The sequence below is a fragment of the Salmo salar genome, chromosome 04 (assembly GCF_965601325.2).
Source record: "Salmo salar chromosome 04, fSalSal1, whole genome shotgun sequence".
NCBI lineage: Eukaryota > Metazoa > Chordata > Actinopteri > Salmoniformes > Salmonidae > Salmo > Salmo salar.
This window is the reverse complement of record NC_138294.1, coordinates 30171721-30190681: the sequence shown is the minus strand read 5'-3', so window position 1 is coordinate 30190681 and position 18961 is coordinate 30171721. Positions and strand designations below refer to the sequence as shown.

The 18961-nt window shown below is 41.4% G+C and overlaps 2 protein-coding genes across 6 annotated transcripts in view; one reads left to right on the top strand and one right to left on the bottom strand.

The window, feature by feature from the left end:
- Window positions 1–18961, bottom strand: part of LOC106602686 (cyclin-dependent kinase 2-associated protein 2) — a 299328-nt gene that overhangs the window by 259945 nt on the left and 20422 nt on the right. The window lies entirely within an intron of this gene.
- Window positions 1825–17061, top strand: ankrd49 (ankyrin repeat domain 49). Of its 5 annotated transcripts, XM_045716680.2 has the most exons (4): window positions 2752–2824; window positions 3709–3761; window positions 14089–14341; window positions 15788–17061. In XM_045716680.2, exons 3-4 carry the CDS (start codon window positions 14132–14134, stop codon window positions 16253–16255), a joined length of 678 nt encoding a protein of 225 aa, XP_045572636.1. In that variant the 5' UTR covers window positions 2752–2824; window positions 3709–3761; window positions 14089–14131; the 3' UTR covers window positions 16256–17061. The 5 variants fall into 5 exon arrangements, with proteins under 5 accessions (XP_014050913.2, XP_045572634.1, XP_014050912.2 ...); XM_014195438.3 differs by lacking the exons at window positions 2752–2824; window positions 3709–3761 and adding an exon at window positions 1825–1852 and having other exon boundaries at window positions 14092–14341; XM_045716678.2 differs by lacking the exons at window positions 2752–2824; window positions 3709–3761 and adding an exon at window positions 1825–1852.

Here is an 18961-nt window from a genome sequence, read left to right as displayed (position 1 = left end):
GCTGCATTGTCGCTAACACAACAGACCACTTTTCTACTTGCCATTCTCTGGCCACTCTCAACAGTTCCTCTGCCAAGTTCTCTGAGGTGTATCTGTCGCTAAACTCAAAGCAGTCCAGAAGACAGCTAGACATCAAAAAATCTTCAATGAAGTGACATGTAACCGACATGTAAGAAGTGGTTACCCTTGATGTCCAGCAGTCAGTGGTAAGGCAAACTGCAGTAGCTTTTTGGACACTTTCCCCGCACTGAAGCCTGTGTGCTCTCGTACAGTTGTGGAATAGGTGATTTTGAAAGGGTTTTCTTGCTTGGAATTGTGTACATTGGATTTAGACTATTGCTATAATTTCTAAAACCTCTGTCCTCCACGATCGAAAATGGCTGGAAATCAGTGGCAATCATTTTAGCCAATGCAATATCAATTTGGCCTTGTTTTGCTACAGACATAGACTTTGGCATAAACTGGTCCAAAGAAGACTGCGTTGCTGTGGGTCGCGGAGTAGACCTACTTGACTGAGTGGATACATCTCCACGTGTGGAGGTGCTGGCTCCACCACTATCACTAGCAAGCCAGCTAGTTTCTCGAAGCTCCGCTACAGCTAGCTTCACAGTTGGGCGCACAGTTCGCATATGCCGGTGTAGGTTGTGCGTAGAATTGGCTTTATATGAGATTTTGTTTTGGCAAATTCTACACTGTGCTCTAACATTGTCTACATTATTAAAATGCATCCAAATGCTACTGCGCTTCCAACTCATTTTCCAGCTGTTGTTTTCACAGCTGTCCTTCCTCTCTCTCCTCGGCTACTAAGTGTGTGACTGTGAGTGAGCTGGCTTGGCCCTCCCTCACGCATCTTTGGTTCATTGGTTGACACTGCATGTCTGATTGACAGGAACAACAGGTGAGGCTGTTGTTCTGAGCAGACAGTCAGAAGGAATGTGCTTGAGCGTTTAGGCCTATATTATTTTATTTATTTTTTTCGTTCTTGAATTAGTTAATTCTATTGATTTAAATCTTTTAATTATTCATATCTTAATTTTTATATATTTTTATAAACAAATTTGGCTCTTCTGATATGCGAGTCGGCTCCCAACGTTCACCCAAAAGAGCCGGCTCTTAGAGCCGACTCGTTCGCAAACGACCCATCACTACAAGACTTCTATTGGCGCTTCTATCGAATGGAAACTACAAGTGTTATTGCTGTGCTCAATGTAATTGCATTTATAAATGTAGAACCTTCTAACACCATCAAATAGGGAAACAGATACCAATCAAAGGTGTTATCACGTGCTCCACCAAGGCAGTTATCTTATAACTTGTCCTTGTGGTAAAAATGATGTGGGTGGAACGAAGTGAAAATTAAAAGTAAGAATGTCGTAGAATCGTAGCACCATTGGGTGCAAAAACTCAATGTACCCAGTTGTGGCCCACTTATTGGAAGGGGACCACTCTATTTCGTCCCTTCGCTATAGTAGCATCTAACACGTCCCCTAGGAGAGGGGGAGACCTTGACAATTTGTTGTTAAAAGGAGAGGCTGCCTGGATCTTTAATTTAAAGACACTTGCTCCCTTTGGTCTCAACATAGACTTTGATCTGAAGCCATTCTTGTGATTATTGTGATTTTGTTATTCATTATAAATGTTTGTAGGCCTATGTAGCCAAATTCTATTTATGATCGTATATCCATTCATGCTTTTTATATGTTCCATTTATATCTGTAAATCAACCAGTGACATCAAGCCACACCCACCCATGATTACAGACACCTGTGTGTCCTTCCAAATTATATAAATTAGTAACCTGCAGTGTTTGTCATTATACCCTGATGAAGACATCTTGTCTGGCAAAACGTTGGTTAGTAAATTGTTGCATCTGCGCTCCTAGAGTGTGAGGCTCTCGTTTTCTTTATCCGGTAGTCATGGTTACCATGAATCTGAAGATGTTCAAGTATGTAAAACGTTTGTTTGTCTGTCTGACTGACTCACTGTGTGAAGCCTATGCGTGCATGCATCTGGGGAAAGGGAAGTTCACTGTAAACTATGTAACTCTATGGGTTGGATCGGGAGGGTGTAATGTTAGGCTGCAGAACGTTCAGATGGAAATGTGTAGAACAGACAAGATTGTCTGTCATGTAGATTAGGGAAAATTCCATTTATTTCTAATATTCTGAACATTCCTTCTCACTGAATACACCCTTTGACTAATAGGTATATCCAGCCTCTGTGCCAGCTTTGAAAGACACGTAACGCAAACACTGGGTTTTTAGCACATTGACCCAGCTTTAGCAGATAGACACACAAACCCACCCACACACTCACATGCAGGCTACTTAGTATTGTTACATTTAATTACTACTTACTTATGTTAAATGAGATATTTCAATGTATTTTTTTTTCCATTAAACTATGATAATTATAAGGGTAATGATAAAGTATACAACAACTTACTCAAAATAGTCTACATGTCTGATATGCTGGTACAGTGTTCTGCATTTGGTTGTAGTTTTATGTAGTGTTTTTTTCATTCATCACTCATATCTAAAAAAACAATCTATGAATGTCATTATTGGGGCTTCTGTCTGGCTTTGATAACTTGCGCAGCGCAAATACTCGATAGACGACATGGAACATCACCACAATTGTGTTTCTACTTCCTTGCACATGTGCTACGAAGTGGTTATGGGAAGCGGGAAATGTAGTTGTATATGTTAAAAATCGCTCTGCACGCAACGCTAGATGCAACAAATACTGACGACATATCCCAGAGAAACCCGGAAAAGGGGACAAGTGCTGTTCGAGGAGGGTTTTGTTGAAAGCTACTACCACAGTAAGTCAAGTCGTATTTGTAAGGTATTAAGCCATTTGTTTTTGCTATAACAACTTTCGAATATCAGAGTAGTGGTAGTTCAAGCTGTCACTGTCCAGTCGAGGCTTTAAATGGTGTAGCTCTGTTTCATTGTCATGCTTTCTTCTCGACTACTGACGTTAACGGTCTTGCTCGCTCTCTCTACCAATCTTTCTATTAGATAATTTAAACTAACAAGGAACAATACTTACTGCTATTATTACGCACATGCACTGAATTAAAATCATTGTGTGATAAGTAAATTCACTCTGGAGTGCGCTTTGGCCGTTCGTAAATTTAGAGCTTTGTCAGATTGTCCGTGTCGGAGCGGACACTGGCCGAGTAGAGTTGATCCGAGCGTTCTGGCTGCCTGTTAGCTACAGTACTTCCAGACACAAACAAGAGAACACCTCACTCTGACCATTTTACTCGCTCAAGCAGAACTGGTTAGGCAGTGTTCATGTTATCTAGCGCGTTGGTGGCTGTAACTGTGCTGCTGGCTACAACTGAATTATGTTTTTTTTGTGCCGCATTTATAAATTCATTAGTTATTCTGCGCTCTGGCAGACTCATTTGCACGGTTGCCAGGTGAAACTGATATTTGTAGTGCAATGACTACTCAAAACCCGCCCAAAAGGCGAGATGGCGCAGACAGACTTGGCAGCTCTGCTTCTAGCTCCTATGCAACTTTGCAGTATGTTGTTTTTGTGTTATTTCTTACATTATTAGCCCAGAAGGTTTTTTGTTGTTGGTGTTATTTCATACAGCCAGAAATAACTTTTGGATATCAGTGTGGCGGTAACTCAACAGCATTATGACCAGGAATACAACTTTCCCAAATTGGATCCTTTGTTCGTACCCCCCAGGGCAACTGATCTTATCCCAGAGGCTGCTCCAAGACGCCGCCGGTGGAGAAGAGGTATTCGGAGTGGACTTGTAGTCCGACTCAGGAGGCATGCACACCATCCACTGGTTCTGAGTATATTACTTTCTAATGTTCAGTCTCTGGATAATAAAGTAGACAAGCTCAGGGTGATTATCTCCTTCCAGAGAGACATCAGGGACTGTAACATACTTTGTTTCACAGAATCATGGCTCTCTCGGGATATACTGTCCCATCCATACAGCCAGCTGGGTTCTCAGTACATTGCGCAGACAAGAATAAAGAACTCTCAGAGAAGAAGCGCGGGGGTGTATATTTCATGATTAACACAGAAACTCAAGTCCTTTTGTTCACCCGCTCTAGAATACCTCAATCAAATGCCGACCATATACCTCCCAAGAGAATTCTCATTAGTTATAGTCACTGCCATGTATTTTCCCCCTCAAGCTGATACCACAACCCTCAAGGAACTACACTGGACATTATGCAAACTGGAAGCCGTGTATCCTGAGGCCGCATTCATTGTAGCTGGGGATTTTAACAAACCAAATTTGAGGAAAATGCTACTGAAGTTCTAAGGCTGTAGTACTCGCTCTGGTAAAACACTTGATTACCGCTGACGTCTTGCTCCTGGACAAGTTACACACCTTCTTCGCCCACTTTGAGAATAACAGTGCCACCGGCACGGCCTGCTCTCGTTCTCCGTGGCCGACGTAGGTAAGACTTTTAAGCGTGTTAACCCTCCCAAGGCTGCTGGCCAGGACTTCAACTTTAGCCATGTCCTCAGAGCATGCTCACACCAGCTGGCTGGAGTGTTAACTTATATGGGCAAGGTGGGACCCACCTGCGGGACACAGCCAGTGAAATATCAGGGCGGAAAATTCAAAAACAACAAAATGTCATAATTCAACTTTCTCAAACACAACTATTTTACACCATTTTAAAGATAACCTTCTCGTTAATCTAGCCACATTGCCCGATTTCAAAAAGGCTTTACAGCGAAAGCAAAACAATAGATTATGTTAGAGTCCATAGACAAAAATAACCACACAGCCATTTTCCTAGCAAGGACATGTGTCAATAAAACCCAAAACACAGCTAAATGAAGCACTAACCTTTGACGATCTTCATCAGATAACCCTCTTAGGACATTATGTTACACAATACATGTATGTTTTGTTCGATAAAGTTCATATTTATATCCAAAAACAGCATTTTACATTGGCGCATGATGTTCAGAAAATGTATTCCCACCAAAACGTTCGGTGAGTGTGCACATCAATTTACAAAAATACTCATCATAAACGTTGACAAAATATATAACAATTATTTTAAGAATTAATAGACTACCCCTGGATGCAACTGCTGTGTCAGATTTTAAAATAGCTATACGGAGAAAGCACATTTTTCAATATTCTGAGTACATAGCTCAGCCATCACGGTGAGCTATTCAGACACCCGCCAAGTTCGGGGCAACCTAAACTCAGAATTAGTATTAGAAATATTCTCTTACCTTTTGCTGATCTTCGTCAGAATGCACTCCCAGGACTGCTACCTCCACAAGAAATGTTGTTTTTGTTTGAAATAATCCATATTTATGTACAAATACCTCAATTTTGTTTGTGCGATCAGGTCACTATCCAAAGGGTAACGCGCGGAACAAGAGACAAAGTCAAAATGTTCCATTACCGTACTTAGAAGCATGTCAAACGCTATTTAAAGTCAATCTTTATGGTATTTTTAACGTAAAATTGCGATAATATTCCAACCAGACAATAGCATATTCATTCAAGAAGAAAAAGAAAGAAAGAACGGCGTGCTCGCGGGACCGAGCATATCCAATCCCTTTGTTGCCAGGCAGACCACTCAGTAACTGAGCTCCTATTATCTGCCCAGTGACAGGAAAATGCTTTAGACAGTCAATGGAAGCCTTAGGAAGTGCAACGTCACCCCACAGACACTGTCGCTTCGATAGAGAATCAAAAGAAGAACTACAATTCTCAGACTTTCCACTTCCTGCTTGGAATTTTCTCAGGTTTTTGCCTGCAATGAGTTCTGTTATACTCAGACACCATTCAAAGTTTTTTTTTTTTTTTCTATCCAAATCTACTAATAATATGCATATTCTTGTTTCTGGGCCAGAGTAGTAACCTGTTTAAATTGGGTATGTTTTTCATCCGGCCGTGTCAATACTGCCCCCTAGCCCAGACAGGTTAACCTGTTAGGGCTAGGGGGCAGTATTGACACGGCCGGATGAAAAACGTACCCGATTTAATCTGGTTACTACTCCTGCCCAGTAACTAGAATATGCATATAATTATTGGCTTTGGATAGAAAACACCCTAAAGTTTCTAAAACTGTTTGAATGGTGTCTGAGTATAACAGAACTCATATGGCAGGCAAAAACCTGAGAAGATTCCAAACAGGAAGTGCCCTCTCTGACAAGTTGTTGTTCATCTTGGCTCTTTTTATTGAAGACTGAGGATCTTTGCCGTAATGTGACACTTCCTACGGCTCCCATAGGCTCTCAGAACCCGGGAAAAAGCTGAATGATATCGAGGCAGCCTCTGGCTGAAACACATTATCGCGTTTGGATAGTGGCTGGTCAGAGTACTCTGAGACTCACGCTCGTGCACGAGGGCACGATGTATTTATTTTCTCTCTCTTTGTACGTATACAGGCTATCCCGGGCGGAATATTATCGCTTTTTTACGAGAAAAATTGCATAAAAAATTGATTTTAAACAGCGGTTGACATGCTTCGAAGTACAGTAATGGAATATTTAGAATTTTTTTTGTCACGAAATGCGCCATGCTCGTCACCCTTATTTACCCTTTCGGATAGTGTCTTGAACGCACGAACAAAACGCCGCTATTCGGATATAACAATGGATTATTTGGGACCAAACCAACATTTGTTATTGAAGTAGAAGTCCTGGGAGTGTATTCTGACGAAGAACAGCAAAGGTAATAACATTTTTCTTATAGTAAATCTGACTTTGGTGAGTGCTAAACTTGCTGGGTGTCTAAATAGCTAGCCCTGTGATGCCGGGCTATCTACTGAGAATATTGCAAAATGTGCTTTCACCGAAAAGCCATTTTAAAATCGGACATATCGATTGCATAGAGGAGTTCTGTATCTATAATTCTTAAAATAATTGTTATGTTTTTTGTGAACGTTTATCGTGAGTAATTTAGTAAATTCACCGGCAGTGTTCGGTGGGAATGCTAGTCACATGCTAATGTAAAAAGCTGGTTTTTGATATAAATATGAACTTGATTGAACAAAACATGCATGTATTGTATAACATAATGTCCTAGGGTTGTCATCTGATGAAGATCATCAAAGGTTAGTGCTGCATTTAGCTGTGGTTTGGGTTTATGTGACATTATATGCTAGCTTGAAAAATGGGTGTCTGATTATTTCTGGCTGGGTACTCTGCTGACATAATCTAATGTTTTGCTTTCGTTGTAAAGCCTTTTTGAAATCGGACAGTGTGGTTAGATTAACGAGAGTCTTGTCTTTAAAATGGTGTAAAATAGTCATATGTTTGAAAAATTGAAGTTTTTGCATTTTTAAGGTTTTTGAATATCGCGCCACGGGATTACACTGGCTGTTGAGTAGGTGGGACGCAAGTGTCCCACCTAGCCCATAGAGGTTAAGGGACATATTCAATCTCTCCCTATCCCAGGTGCTGTCCCCACTTGCTTCAAGATGTCCACCATTGTTCCTGTACCCAAGAAAGCAAAGGTTACTGAACTAAATGACTATTGCCCCTTAGCACTCACTCCTGTCATCATGAAGTGCTTTGAGGCTAGTTAATTAACCTCTTACATCTAGACGTTCCGCTAGCGGAACACCACTCCAATATCCAATGATAGGGCGTGGCGCGAAATACAAACTCCTCGAAAATCCGAAAACGTATTTTTCAAACATATGACTATTTTAAACCATTAGAGATAAGACTCTCCTTTATCTAACCACACTGTCCAATTTTCAAAAAGGCTTTACAACGAAAGCAAAACATTAGATTATGTCAGCAGAATACCCAGCCAGAAATAATCAGACACCCATTTTTCAAGCTAGCATATAATGTCATCAAAACCACAGCTAAATGCAGCACTAACCTTTTGATCTTAATCAGATGACACTCCTTGGACATTATGTTATACAATAGATGCATGTTTTGTTCAATCAAGTACATATTTATATAAAAAAACAGCTTTTTACATTAGCATGTGACGTTCAGAACTAGCACTTCCGGTGAATTTACTAAATTACTCACGATAAACGTTCACAAAAAAAATTACAATTATTTTAAGAATTATAGATACAGAACACCTTTATGCAATCGCGGTGTCCGATTTCTAAAATAGCTTTTCGGTGAAAGCACATTTGGCAATATTCTGAGTAGATAGCTAGCTAATTTGACACCCACCAAGTTTGGTACTCAGATTTACTATAAGAAAAATTGGATTACCTTTGCTGTTCTTCGTCAGAATGCACTCCCAGGACTTCTACATCACCAACAAATGTTGCTTTGGTTCCAAATAATCCATAGTTATATCCAAATAGCGGCGTTTTGTTCGTGCGTTCAAGACACTATCCGAAGGGTGACGCGCGGACGTGTATCGTGACAAAAAATGTCAAAATATTCCATTACCATACTTCGAAGCATGTCAAACGCTGTTTAAAATCTATTTTTTATGCGATTTTTCTCGTAAAATAGTGATAATATTCCGACCGGGAGTCGTTATTTTCGTTCAAAGACCGAAAAAGTAAAATGGGCTCTTCACGTGCACGCGTGCACCCGTCTCATTGTTCTCAGATCGACCACTTGCCAAATGCGCTACTGTTTTTCAGCCAGTAACTGCAGAGTCATCATTCAACGTTCTGGTGCCTTCTGAGACCCTATGGGAGCCTTAGAAAGTGTCATGTTACAGTAGAGATCCTCTGTTTTGGATAGAGATGACAAAGAAGGCCAAGAAATGGTCAGACAGGGTACTTCCTGTACAGAATCTTCTCAGGTTTTGGCCTGCCATTTGAGTTCTGTTATACTCACAGACACCATTCAAACAGTTTTAGAAACTTTGGAGTGTTTTCTATCCAAAGCTACTAATTATATGCATATTCTAGTTTCTGGGCAGGAGTAATAACCAGATTAAATCGGGTACGTTTTTTTTTTATCCGGCCGTGAAAATACTGCCCCCTATCCATAACAAGTTAAGTAAGGTAGAGGTGATAGGATCCTTAACACCCTAGACCCACTTCAATTTGCTTACCGCCCCAATAGATCCACAGCCGACGCCATCGCTCTGCACACTGCCCTATCCCATCTGGACAAGAGGAATACCTATGTAAGAATGCTGTTCATTGACTAAAGCGCAGCCTTTAACACCATAGTACCCTCCAAGCTCATCATTAAGCTCGGGGCCCTGGGTTTGAACCCAGCCTTGTGCAGCTGGGTCCTGGAGTTCCTGACGGGCCGCCCCCAGGTGGTGAAGGTAGGAAACAACACCTCCACTTTGCTGATCCTCAACACAGTAACCCCACAAGGGTGTGTGCTCAGACCCCTCTTGTACTCCCTGTTCAACCATGACTGCGTGGCCACGCACGCCTTCAACACAATCATCAAATTTGTAGATGACACAACAGTAGTAAGCCTGGTTACCAGCAATGACGAGACAGCCTACAGGGAGGAGGTGAGGGCCATGGTGGAGTGGTGACAGGAAAATGACCACAATGTCAACAAAACGAAGGAGCTGATCGTTGACTTCAGGAAACAGCAGAGGGAGCACACCCCTATCCACATCGATGGGACCGCAGTGGAGAAGGTGGAAAGCTTCAAGTATCTCATCGTACATATCACTGACGATCTGAAATGATCAACTCACACAGTGTGGCGAAAAAGGCGCAACAGCACCTGTTCAACCTCAGCAGGTGGAAGAATTTCGGCTTGGCCACTAAGACTCTCACTTACTTTTACAGATGCACAATTGAAAGCATCCTGGCGGGCTGTATCACCGCCAGGTACGGAAACTGCACCGCCCGCAACCACAGGGCTCTCCAGAGGATGGTGCGGTCTGCCCAACGCATCACCGGGGGTACACTGCCTGTCCTCCAGGACACTTACAGCACCCGATGTCACAGGAAGGCCAAAAAGATAATCAAGGACATAAACCGCCACGGCCTGTTCACCCTGCTAGAAGGCGAGGTCAGTACAGGTGCATCAAAGCTGGGACCGAGAGACTGTTAAATAGCCATCACTAGCCGGCTACCACCTGGCTACTCAACCCTGCACCTTAGAGGCTGCTACCCCATATATTATAGACATGGAATCACTGACCACTTTAATAATGAACACTAATCACTATAATCATGTTTACATACCTCTTTACTCATCTCATATATTCTGTTCTACTGTATTTGTCAATGCCACTCTGACATTGCTCGTCCTAATATTTATATATTTCTTAATTCCATTCTTTTACTTTTAGAATTGTTTGTATTGTTGTGACTTGTTAGATACATTCCTAGCTCCAACAGCTCAGTAGTAAGTATTTCTCTCTACCCTTTATAACATCTGCAAAAAAATTGTATGTGACCAATAAAATTAGATTTTGAAAGGCATGAAGAAAAAAAAAAATTTGTGCTCCCAAAGTCTTTATCCAGTGCTTTTGTCGCTATTTTTTGATGCGCATCAGTTCTACTGTGTTAATGTTATGTACTTTTTTTTTTTTTTTTTAAATGGGTGTCTCCATAATGACAATCTAAATGGCCTACCTACAACTGGTAAAAAGTTGCCACGACGTGGGCGCTTGCTGCGCTGTCTCCTCTCACTCAAGTGACTCAGCCAGTAGTGGACTAAGCTGCCTGCTGCAGTGGTCTCTCAACACAGCCCTTCCCACCACTCACTCACTCACTCACTCACTCACTCACTCACTCACTCACTCACTCACTCACTCACTCACTCACTCACTCACTCACTCACTCACTCACTCACTCACTCACTCACTCACTCACTCAGCAACTGCCTGATAGGCAGCTGCAGCAGGTCTCAGTGAAATATCTATATATGTGAAGAGAAATGCCATTACGGCCATGCTGCATCTTAGAAGTAGCCCAAAAACCCGTGTCCAATAAATTTTCACCCGCGACATCGTTTACCAAGTTGCCCAATTATGGAAAAACTGCTGACCTGGCAACTCTGCTCGAAAGAGTGCTCTGAAATCAGAGTAGATGGCTAGAGGGAATTTACAAACACACACACAGTGCCTAATCCTTCTGGCTAGCTTCACATGGGGATTCATGATTTAGACCCTAAAACAACATAATCTGATAGGCTAAGCTTTTTTTTACATAATATTCTTTCATTTCCATTTGACTTCATTTGGGGAAAAACTCAGATTAGACTAGGCTACCCTGATTATGTTATTGGTACATTTCCATGATAACATCATATGGGGACAAATTACCCAAATAGGCCTAGACTATATCTTTAGTGTCTGTCTCTCGCGCGCTCTCTCTCTCTCTCTCTCAGTAATCAAGTTGTTAGTCATTCAGCATTATCTTTTCTCTCCGCTTCCCATCTCTCAATGCAACATTTCCATGACTACAGGGGTTTTCCCTAACATCAAAAGGGGACAAATTACTTTGAATGAATAGGGTGATTTTGCACCAGCATAGTATGAAAATATTTTTTGTATCTCAGATTGTTCTGGCAATTCTCACATAGTAAGTTCTTAGGAGGAAGGATGTTTGACATGCTTTATAATCTTGTATCACATTTTGGGAAATCACGATAAAAGTGGCCATTTTAGGCCCTTTTTAAACTTATGCCTCCTGTAAGACCCTATGACAGCATTTTATAAACTTGGGACCTCAAGGGGTGCACGTTTTGGTGTTTTCCCTAACACTACACGGCTGACTCAAATGATCAAAGCTTGATGATTAGTTTATTATTTGAATCAGCTGTGATGTGCTAGGGCAAAAAACAAAACGTGCACCCCTTGCTTTATGATTTGTGAAACTGTTGAGACAGACAGCATTTTGGTGTCATCATACTCCTTAGTGTTCTCTCAAATATGGAGTATGTCTAGATTCTGAAATACAAATATTCAAAAATGTATTCAACATTATAAATATTCATATCTAAAAATGACCCTAATTTGGCTTTTTCGACATTTGTTAGTCTAAATATCAGAGTAAGAACTTGACGGACACTATGAAAGCTTAAACCAAGTTTATTCACCCCAAAGGATCCAACAGTTGAACAGACAAAAACATGGTTCCACCAGTGGTGGTATGCATACATGCATGCATACATACCCCAATTTGGGGTGGAATCTCCTCTCTAAACATTACATCTCTGTTGCTAGGCAGGAAATGACCTGTCAAACTGTTCCTTCTCCCATAACGTGACCTGACCTCGACCCCCTTCATCACTAATCCATGGCTCTCTCATTAACCTCTGGTGTAGACCCTAGACTATGGCACCCCTCATGTCTCTAACTAATGATTTAATAATATTTAAAGTTTAGAAATCTGAACCCATCAACATATTGTTTGTAGCAATATACTCTTCAAACACGTCACATGATATGATCCATTTTATACATAGAAATTGACATTATAGGTCATTAACCAATCACAGCCCTCATTTAGGATTGCACATTCAGCGAGTCACCAGCCACCATTTTCCCATTCACTGGTTCTCATAAATTGATCATACCTTCAGTATTAGCAGAGAGCCCACTCTGGAAATGTGATGTACTTGTAGAGTATATTGTTCAAACCAATATGTCTTCAAATTTAACAAAATCAAAACAGGTAGTGTTGAAATATTAATATTTTTAATGTTGAATAAATTAATGTGAACAATTTTATTTCAGAATCAAGACATACTCCATATTTTAGAGCATACTATAAGGAGTTTCACAATGCCAAAATGTTGTCTGTATCATGTACAGTTGACAGATCATAGGTCCTTACAGGAGCCAAGTTTAGGTCTAAAAAGGGCCACTTTCATCACGATAAAAAAAATGCTTGCTACAAATTGCCAGGGACCTCCCAATATTATCACGATGCTTATGTGCCGATACAATACGTATTACGATTCTCACAATTCTATATGTATTGCGATTCGATACTGTGATTTCTATTGCAATTTGATGCTCCAAACATATTGCTCACCATATGTCAGCTCCCGAGGGACAAGGGAGCCATGAGAAAATTAGTTTTGATCAGTCAAATTGGCTCCCTTATTAAAAAGATGGAGAACAAGTTATGAAGGTACAGCTAAATGGCGCAAAAATAATATTGTGATATTGTAAAAACAATGATACATTTCGGGATATTATTTTTGATGATATCGTAACTCTTTTTTTTATATATTTCTTTTGTTCCTGAAAATTGTCAGACCTCCTTGCCAGAACAACCAGAGATATCAAAAATATTTTAGGCTACGCTGGCATAAAATTTCCCAAAAGAACCATATCTTTTCTTGTTCTAGCTGTCGGTCTTTCTCACAGTACCATAATTAAGTTGTTGAAGTATATTGATGTATTGTCTCCTCGCTCTCTCTCATTCACACACACACACACACACACACCTTCAGTAATCTTAGTCTAAAATCCTAATTATGTCAAGTGCAGAATTCTCTCTAAGTTGTTGTATTTCCTCTCTTGATCTTTTTCTCACACACTACTTCAATAATCAAGTTGTTAATGCTTAATGACTGTACAATCTTCTCTCTCCGCTTCCCATCTCTCAATGCAACATTTCCATGACTGCAGGGGTCTATCCCTAACATCAAAAGGGGACAAATTACTTAGAATGAATATGGTGAATCCACACCAGGTTAGTCTCTAAAATATATTTTTGGTAACTCTGATTGTTCTGGCAATTCTCACATAGTAACTTCATTGGAAGGAAGGATGTTTGACATGCTTTTTACATTTTGTTTCACAAACTATTTTGGGGGGAAATCATGATGAAAATGATCTGTGAACCTTACATGATACAGACATCTTGGAGTCATTATCCTCCTTATCGTGTTGTGTCAAATATCGAGTATGTCCACATTCTGAAACAATTTTTTTTCCACATTCACTTATTCAACTTGAAATCTCTGATCTTTTATTTCAGCCCGTGAAACAGGTGACCAACACTTTACATGTTACGGTTTTATATTTTTGTTCAGTATATAGTGTTGATCAGTCAAATTGGATCCCTTACTAAAAAGTAGCTGTCAGTCTTTCTCACAGTAGCCTAAATTTAAATATTGATGTATTGTTCTCTCTCTCCTAAGTGAATTAAGTTGTTGATAATTAATATCAATTACCTGATATCTCCTCTCTGTCAGCAGATTCTGAGTAGACTGAGTGTGCACGGGCAGTTAGTACAGTATGGAGGAGTTCCCAGAGAGCTTTAACCAGCTGGAACTGCTGAAGACCCATGACCACCTGATCCCCCGCGGAGCATGCAGCCTCTGGCCGGGAGACGAAGAAGAAGAAGAAGAGGAGGGGGAAAGGAGTGAAGAGTGGTATCAGCAGAGGGAGGAGAATCTGAAAGACAGACCGGAGGAGCTAATGCTGTGGGCGGCAGAGAATAACAGAGTGAGTGTGACATGCAAACTACACACACCTTCTCACTAGGGCTTGGAATTGCCAGGGAGCTCACGATACAATGTTATCATGATACTTAGGTGCCGATTTATATGTATTTGCGATTCTGACGATTCTATGTGTGTTGTGATTTGATACTGTGGTTTAATTGGGATTTGATGTTCCAAACATATTGCTCACCTATCCTGCACTGAGCACCAACCAGGCTCCAAAGTAACAGTTGGAAACTAAGTCATCTGAATGTGTGTGCATGTGAAGAAGTGATTCGGGGGGGGGTCGATACAGTTAAATATTGGTATATTATTTTTGGCAATATCGCAGTATTATTTTTGCGCTAGTTGGCTGTACCAGCACCAAAACTCCAGTATTTTTCCTTCATAGCTTCTTCTCCATCTTCTTTTTAAATAGGGAAACAATCAAAACTTGTTTTCTCATGCCTCTCTTGTCCCTCTGCTGCAGACATATGGCACACTGAAGCAAAACTCTTTGCAAAGAAACCCTTTTCAAACAAAAACAAGTTCAGGTAGTCACTCCGAGTTTTTGTCAAAAAAAAACATTTGATGTGTTGTGAATACGACCCAGCACTTTTGCCATCGCTCCCATGTCCTGGACTAACTTCCTGGATCTTTGGTCTTGTCAAGGGATGTGTCCAAGATCAATGGAAGGGACATGTGGACGCAAAGTCACTACAATGTAGTTGAGTATGGATGCATTTAAACTTATTGATTTGTAATTTACCCAGAGAGACTTGTGAACGTGAAAAGCTTTTATTAAAAGCGTACAACAAGTTTTGGCGTTGAACCTGCCATCCTGGAGGTGGTCATCCAAGGCCAAATTCTTGTAAAATTGATGTCTCGTCAAACATCTTTCTGTTGCAAATCCGGTGCTCAAAGTTGACCTATTTTGCATACCACATACCACCATGAGACGTCCATGTCTTCGTCACTGGAAGAGTTTGATATCAAGGGCCAATATTTATAGAAATGTTTGTTCAAATCAAAAGTGAATGAGCTGTGAGAGTATAATGAATGCGTCTCCGTTTAGACGTCTCCCTCTCTGCTTTGAATGCTGATCACTACTTAAGATTGGAACAGAACAGCACAGGAAGCCTCTGATTACTGTGTGTCCTTGTCCCTGTGTGTGTGTGTCATGATGTCTCACTGGTATCAAGAAGTGGTGAGATAAGAAAGATAATCCCCTAGAGCTCTTGTTTGTTCCCCCTGTCAAACCAGTGCAGAAGTAACTTTACATCTCCATCTCTCTCGGTGGATCCCGAGGCAATAACAAGGGGGACGGTGGGGTTTATCTCTCTATTTTTCCGGCCTTGTTTTTGATTCTTCATGAAATGCGTCTGCCTTTCGGCTGTTTCGTGACATGTTGAAGAGTTCGATAAAGGCCAGTTAAAATGCAAATATTCTCTCTCTCTGCCTCTTTAAGCTGCCAACGGTGAAGCGGCTGCTCACGGTCGATCCCTTGCTTGCGCATTGCCAGGATGAGGACGGCTATACTCCGTTGCACCGTGCGGCCTACGGAGGTCACGCCGCCACGGCCTCTACCCTGCTGGCGGCGGGCACCGAAGTTAACTCCCGCACTGCCGACGGCTGGACGCCCCTACACAGCGCCTGTCGCTGGGGCCAAGTCGCCACTGCGTCCCTCCTGTTGCGGCAAGGGGCGGAGTTGAACGCCCAGACCAACGGCGGCCTCACAGCGCTCCATCTAGCTGCCTCCCACCCTGGACCGGGCTCCGCCCACACGCTGGAGTTCCTCCTATCGCAGCGCCAGATCAAGGCGGAGCTTCGGAGTAATAGCGGGGAGATGGCCAGTGAAATTGCACGCCGAAGTGGACCGCATCACTTCCTGTTTGAGATGGTGGAGGACTGTAACAGCGTGCTGTCTCCCCGGTGACCCCACACACACACACACACACACACACATACATCAGCCCTTCTTTCCCTCTACCCAGGGGCCTTCATGGAAGACAAGACTGTGTTCCAAGAAGTGTCTTATGAACTTATGAACAGTCACGTACACCACCACATAGTCTTTCTTTGCAGTCGTGGGAGGAAACCTCAATATGATGACAGTTTATCTTGTATATTCTCTGTACGCTTTATTTTGAGTCCCAAATGGCAACATATTCTGTACATAGTGCACTACTTTTGGGCCCTGGTCAAAACTAGTGCACTATGTAAAGGAATAGGGTGCCATTTGGGATGCGACCCTAATAGCCGGGTACTTGAAAATAACTGGTCCAATTAGCATCCTCTCAGAAACTATGGGTGAATTTTATTTCTTTATTTGTTTGCATGGAAACCCACATGATCAGACACTGTATTTTGGATTAGGTCATCTTGTGATTGGTTGAAGGCGATCCAAATCATCCAATTGCTGACGTTCATTTTTTTATAATGCCTGACATTACAGACGTAGGCTCAAATGGGTTTCAGCGGTGGGATGACTAATATTGTGAAATGAAGCAGATCAGTTTGGGTTCCAGGCTAAATTGTGTGTGCTGGAGTAATGTTTCTCATTGGTCTCTGAGCATTGGGGGTGTATTAATCTCATTTATTAAATTGATTTGTTGAGCGTTGTGGCCATTTTAGAAGTGTCATGATTTATTCTAATTCTATGGTTACAGCTAATTTGTTAGTCATCCAAGTGTCATCCGTGCTCGCTGTAGAAATAAAAAATAAAATCAGTATAAATCTTTAGTGACGGTTCCCATCTCCCTTTACAAATAATGGCCGCCATTTTGATAGCGCTTACCAAACACAACCTGAGGACATTTCAGAACTGCATTCATTTCCAAATGTTTGCCTCTGGGATGTCCATGGGAAGATGTCTGAAGTGTGTCTATGCCCAGCTTCAAACTTGCTTGGGATAAAGTGCTGCGCCATGTTTTTGTAACTTCTGGTTGTTTTTGATAAGATCACCTTGATTTTGCGCTAAAATGGGTTGTCAGACTTGTCACTATCCAGCCATGCTACAAAGGACAAAAGTATGGTCATCAAAAGGTCACTAGAGGGTAAGCAGGAGAGTCGATGCTCCGCGGTAACGTTTCCCCCTCTGTACAGAGCTAGGATCAGTTTCCCCTCCCTCTATCCTAACTTACCCATTATTGGGGTAAATGTGAAATTGACCCAAGATCAGTGTCTGGGGGCAACTTCATCCTACTCTGAGGGTCAACTTTGAGCGTGACAGTTTTAATTCTAATTGCAAAGATACCATATTAGGCTACCCACACAACTTTAAAGAGCAACTGGATATAATAACCAACTTCTCAGGTGAAAAACGGCCTATGTAGCATCTATATTAGTCAAACATTTGTTTGTGCCAAAATTGACTGAAGTGTAAGTAGGATAATTTTGGTCATATAAGTCAGTATATTCCAAAACAGAGTTTTGTGAGATTTGTGTAATGGAGTTCGTCATGATTTACATGAGGGTTGGGCTTGGATTACAATGATGCCCACTTTCTCACTATCACGAGATGGTAGAATTGTCATGCACAGAGAAACAGCTGCGTTGATTGCGCTCTATCCAATCATAGCAGCCAGAACCTAGAGACATTAGGCTTGTTCGACATTTGCAGACGACAGTGCAAGCAACTGCCGACTGACTGATCTACAAATCATTTAGCAGCATAAATAACTACTCATTATTTGTAGATCAGTCAGTCACCACAATGCATCATGGATTTGATGCTCTCGAGCACGGCTATTGAGACGCTTGCCCATTACGCAGCGCCACAGACTTGTTTATATAAGACAACACGACGCCAGTGTTATGTTGTTGAAAGAACACTTGGCCTCTAAGCCCTTTATCGGGTGTCCGATTGCTGATGTTTTCGATAGTGATCACTCGAGTCTGCCACATTTTTGGGCAAAATGAGATTTGAGATGATGCACTGCCACTTGTCAATATTCCATCTGCGAGCGTCTTGTGTCCCGCTGTGACCTGTTTTGTATCATGATTCGCTATCAAACACTGTCAGACAGACACACTGGATAGTGAGAAAGTTGTAAAAAAAAAACGAAGCGCACACATCGCCACTCGCAAGTGACTCGATAAGCTGATTTAGCTAACGTGGCCCGGCTGCTTAATGTGCCTGCTAGCTACTACTAGCTTCATTGACAAACTGTACGCAGGGCACCGACTAGTTTTTCATGCAAATTTTCTTACTTGAGAAATACTGCACCAAACAACTTAGATGTAAAATTGTGCTATTAAGACCTTGGCAAAAATGTCAATTAATTACAGATTTCTTCATTTATCTTAGATTAATTCTGACTATTTGGAGAAAGTGAGTGACAGTTGTTGCTACGGAGGGACATAACACACCCACATCGAACCACACCCCCAAGACTCAAATCTCATGTTTCTTAATGAGCACCATAAAAACACATGCAGAATCGTTGTGTTCAGTCAGTCCCCCTTTAAGCAGCATGTCTTCAAACCCCAAACTTTTCCACTGCTCTATCAATGTCTGTGAGACCAGGCTGATTTTATTTATGCAAATTTAATTTTTGTTCAATCGCAAGATAATTGTCCTGTATTTTAAAAGTATGGTAACTGCACACGCTGTGCATAAAGTAACAAGTAAAGAAGATCT

Coding starts and splice junctions, on each gene's coding strand:
- ankrd49 (XM_014195438.3), top strand. CDS start 14,132: ATGGAGGAGTTCCCAGAGAGCTTTAACCAGCTGGAACTGCTGAAGACC. Junction 14,342..15,787: donor GGGCGGCAGAGAATAACAGA/GTGAGTGTGACA, acceptor TGCCTCTTTAAG/CTGCCAACGGTGAAGCGGCT.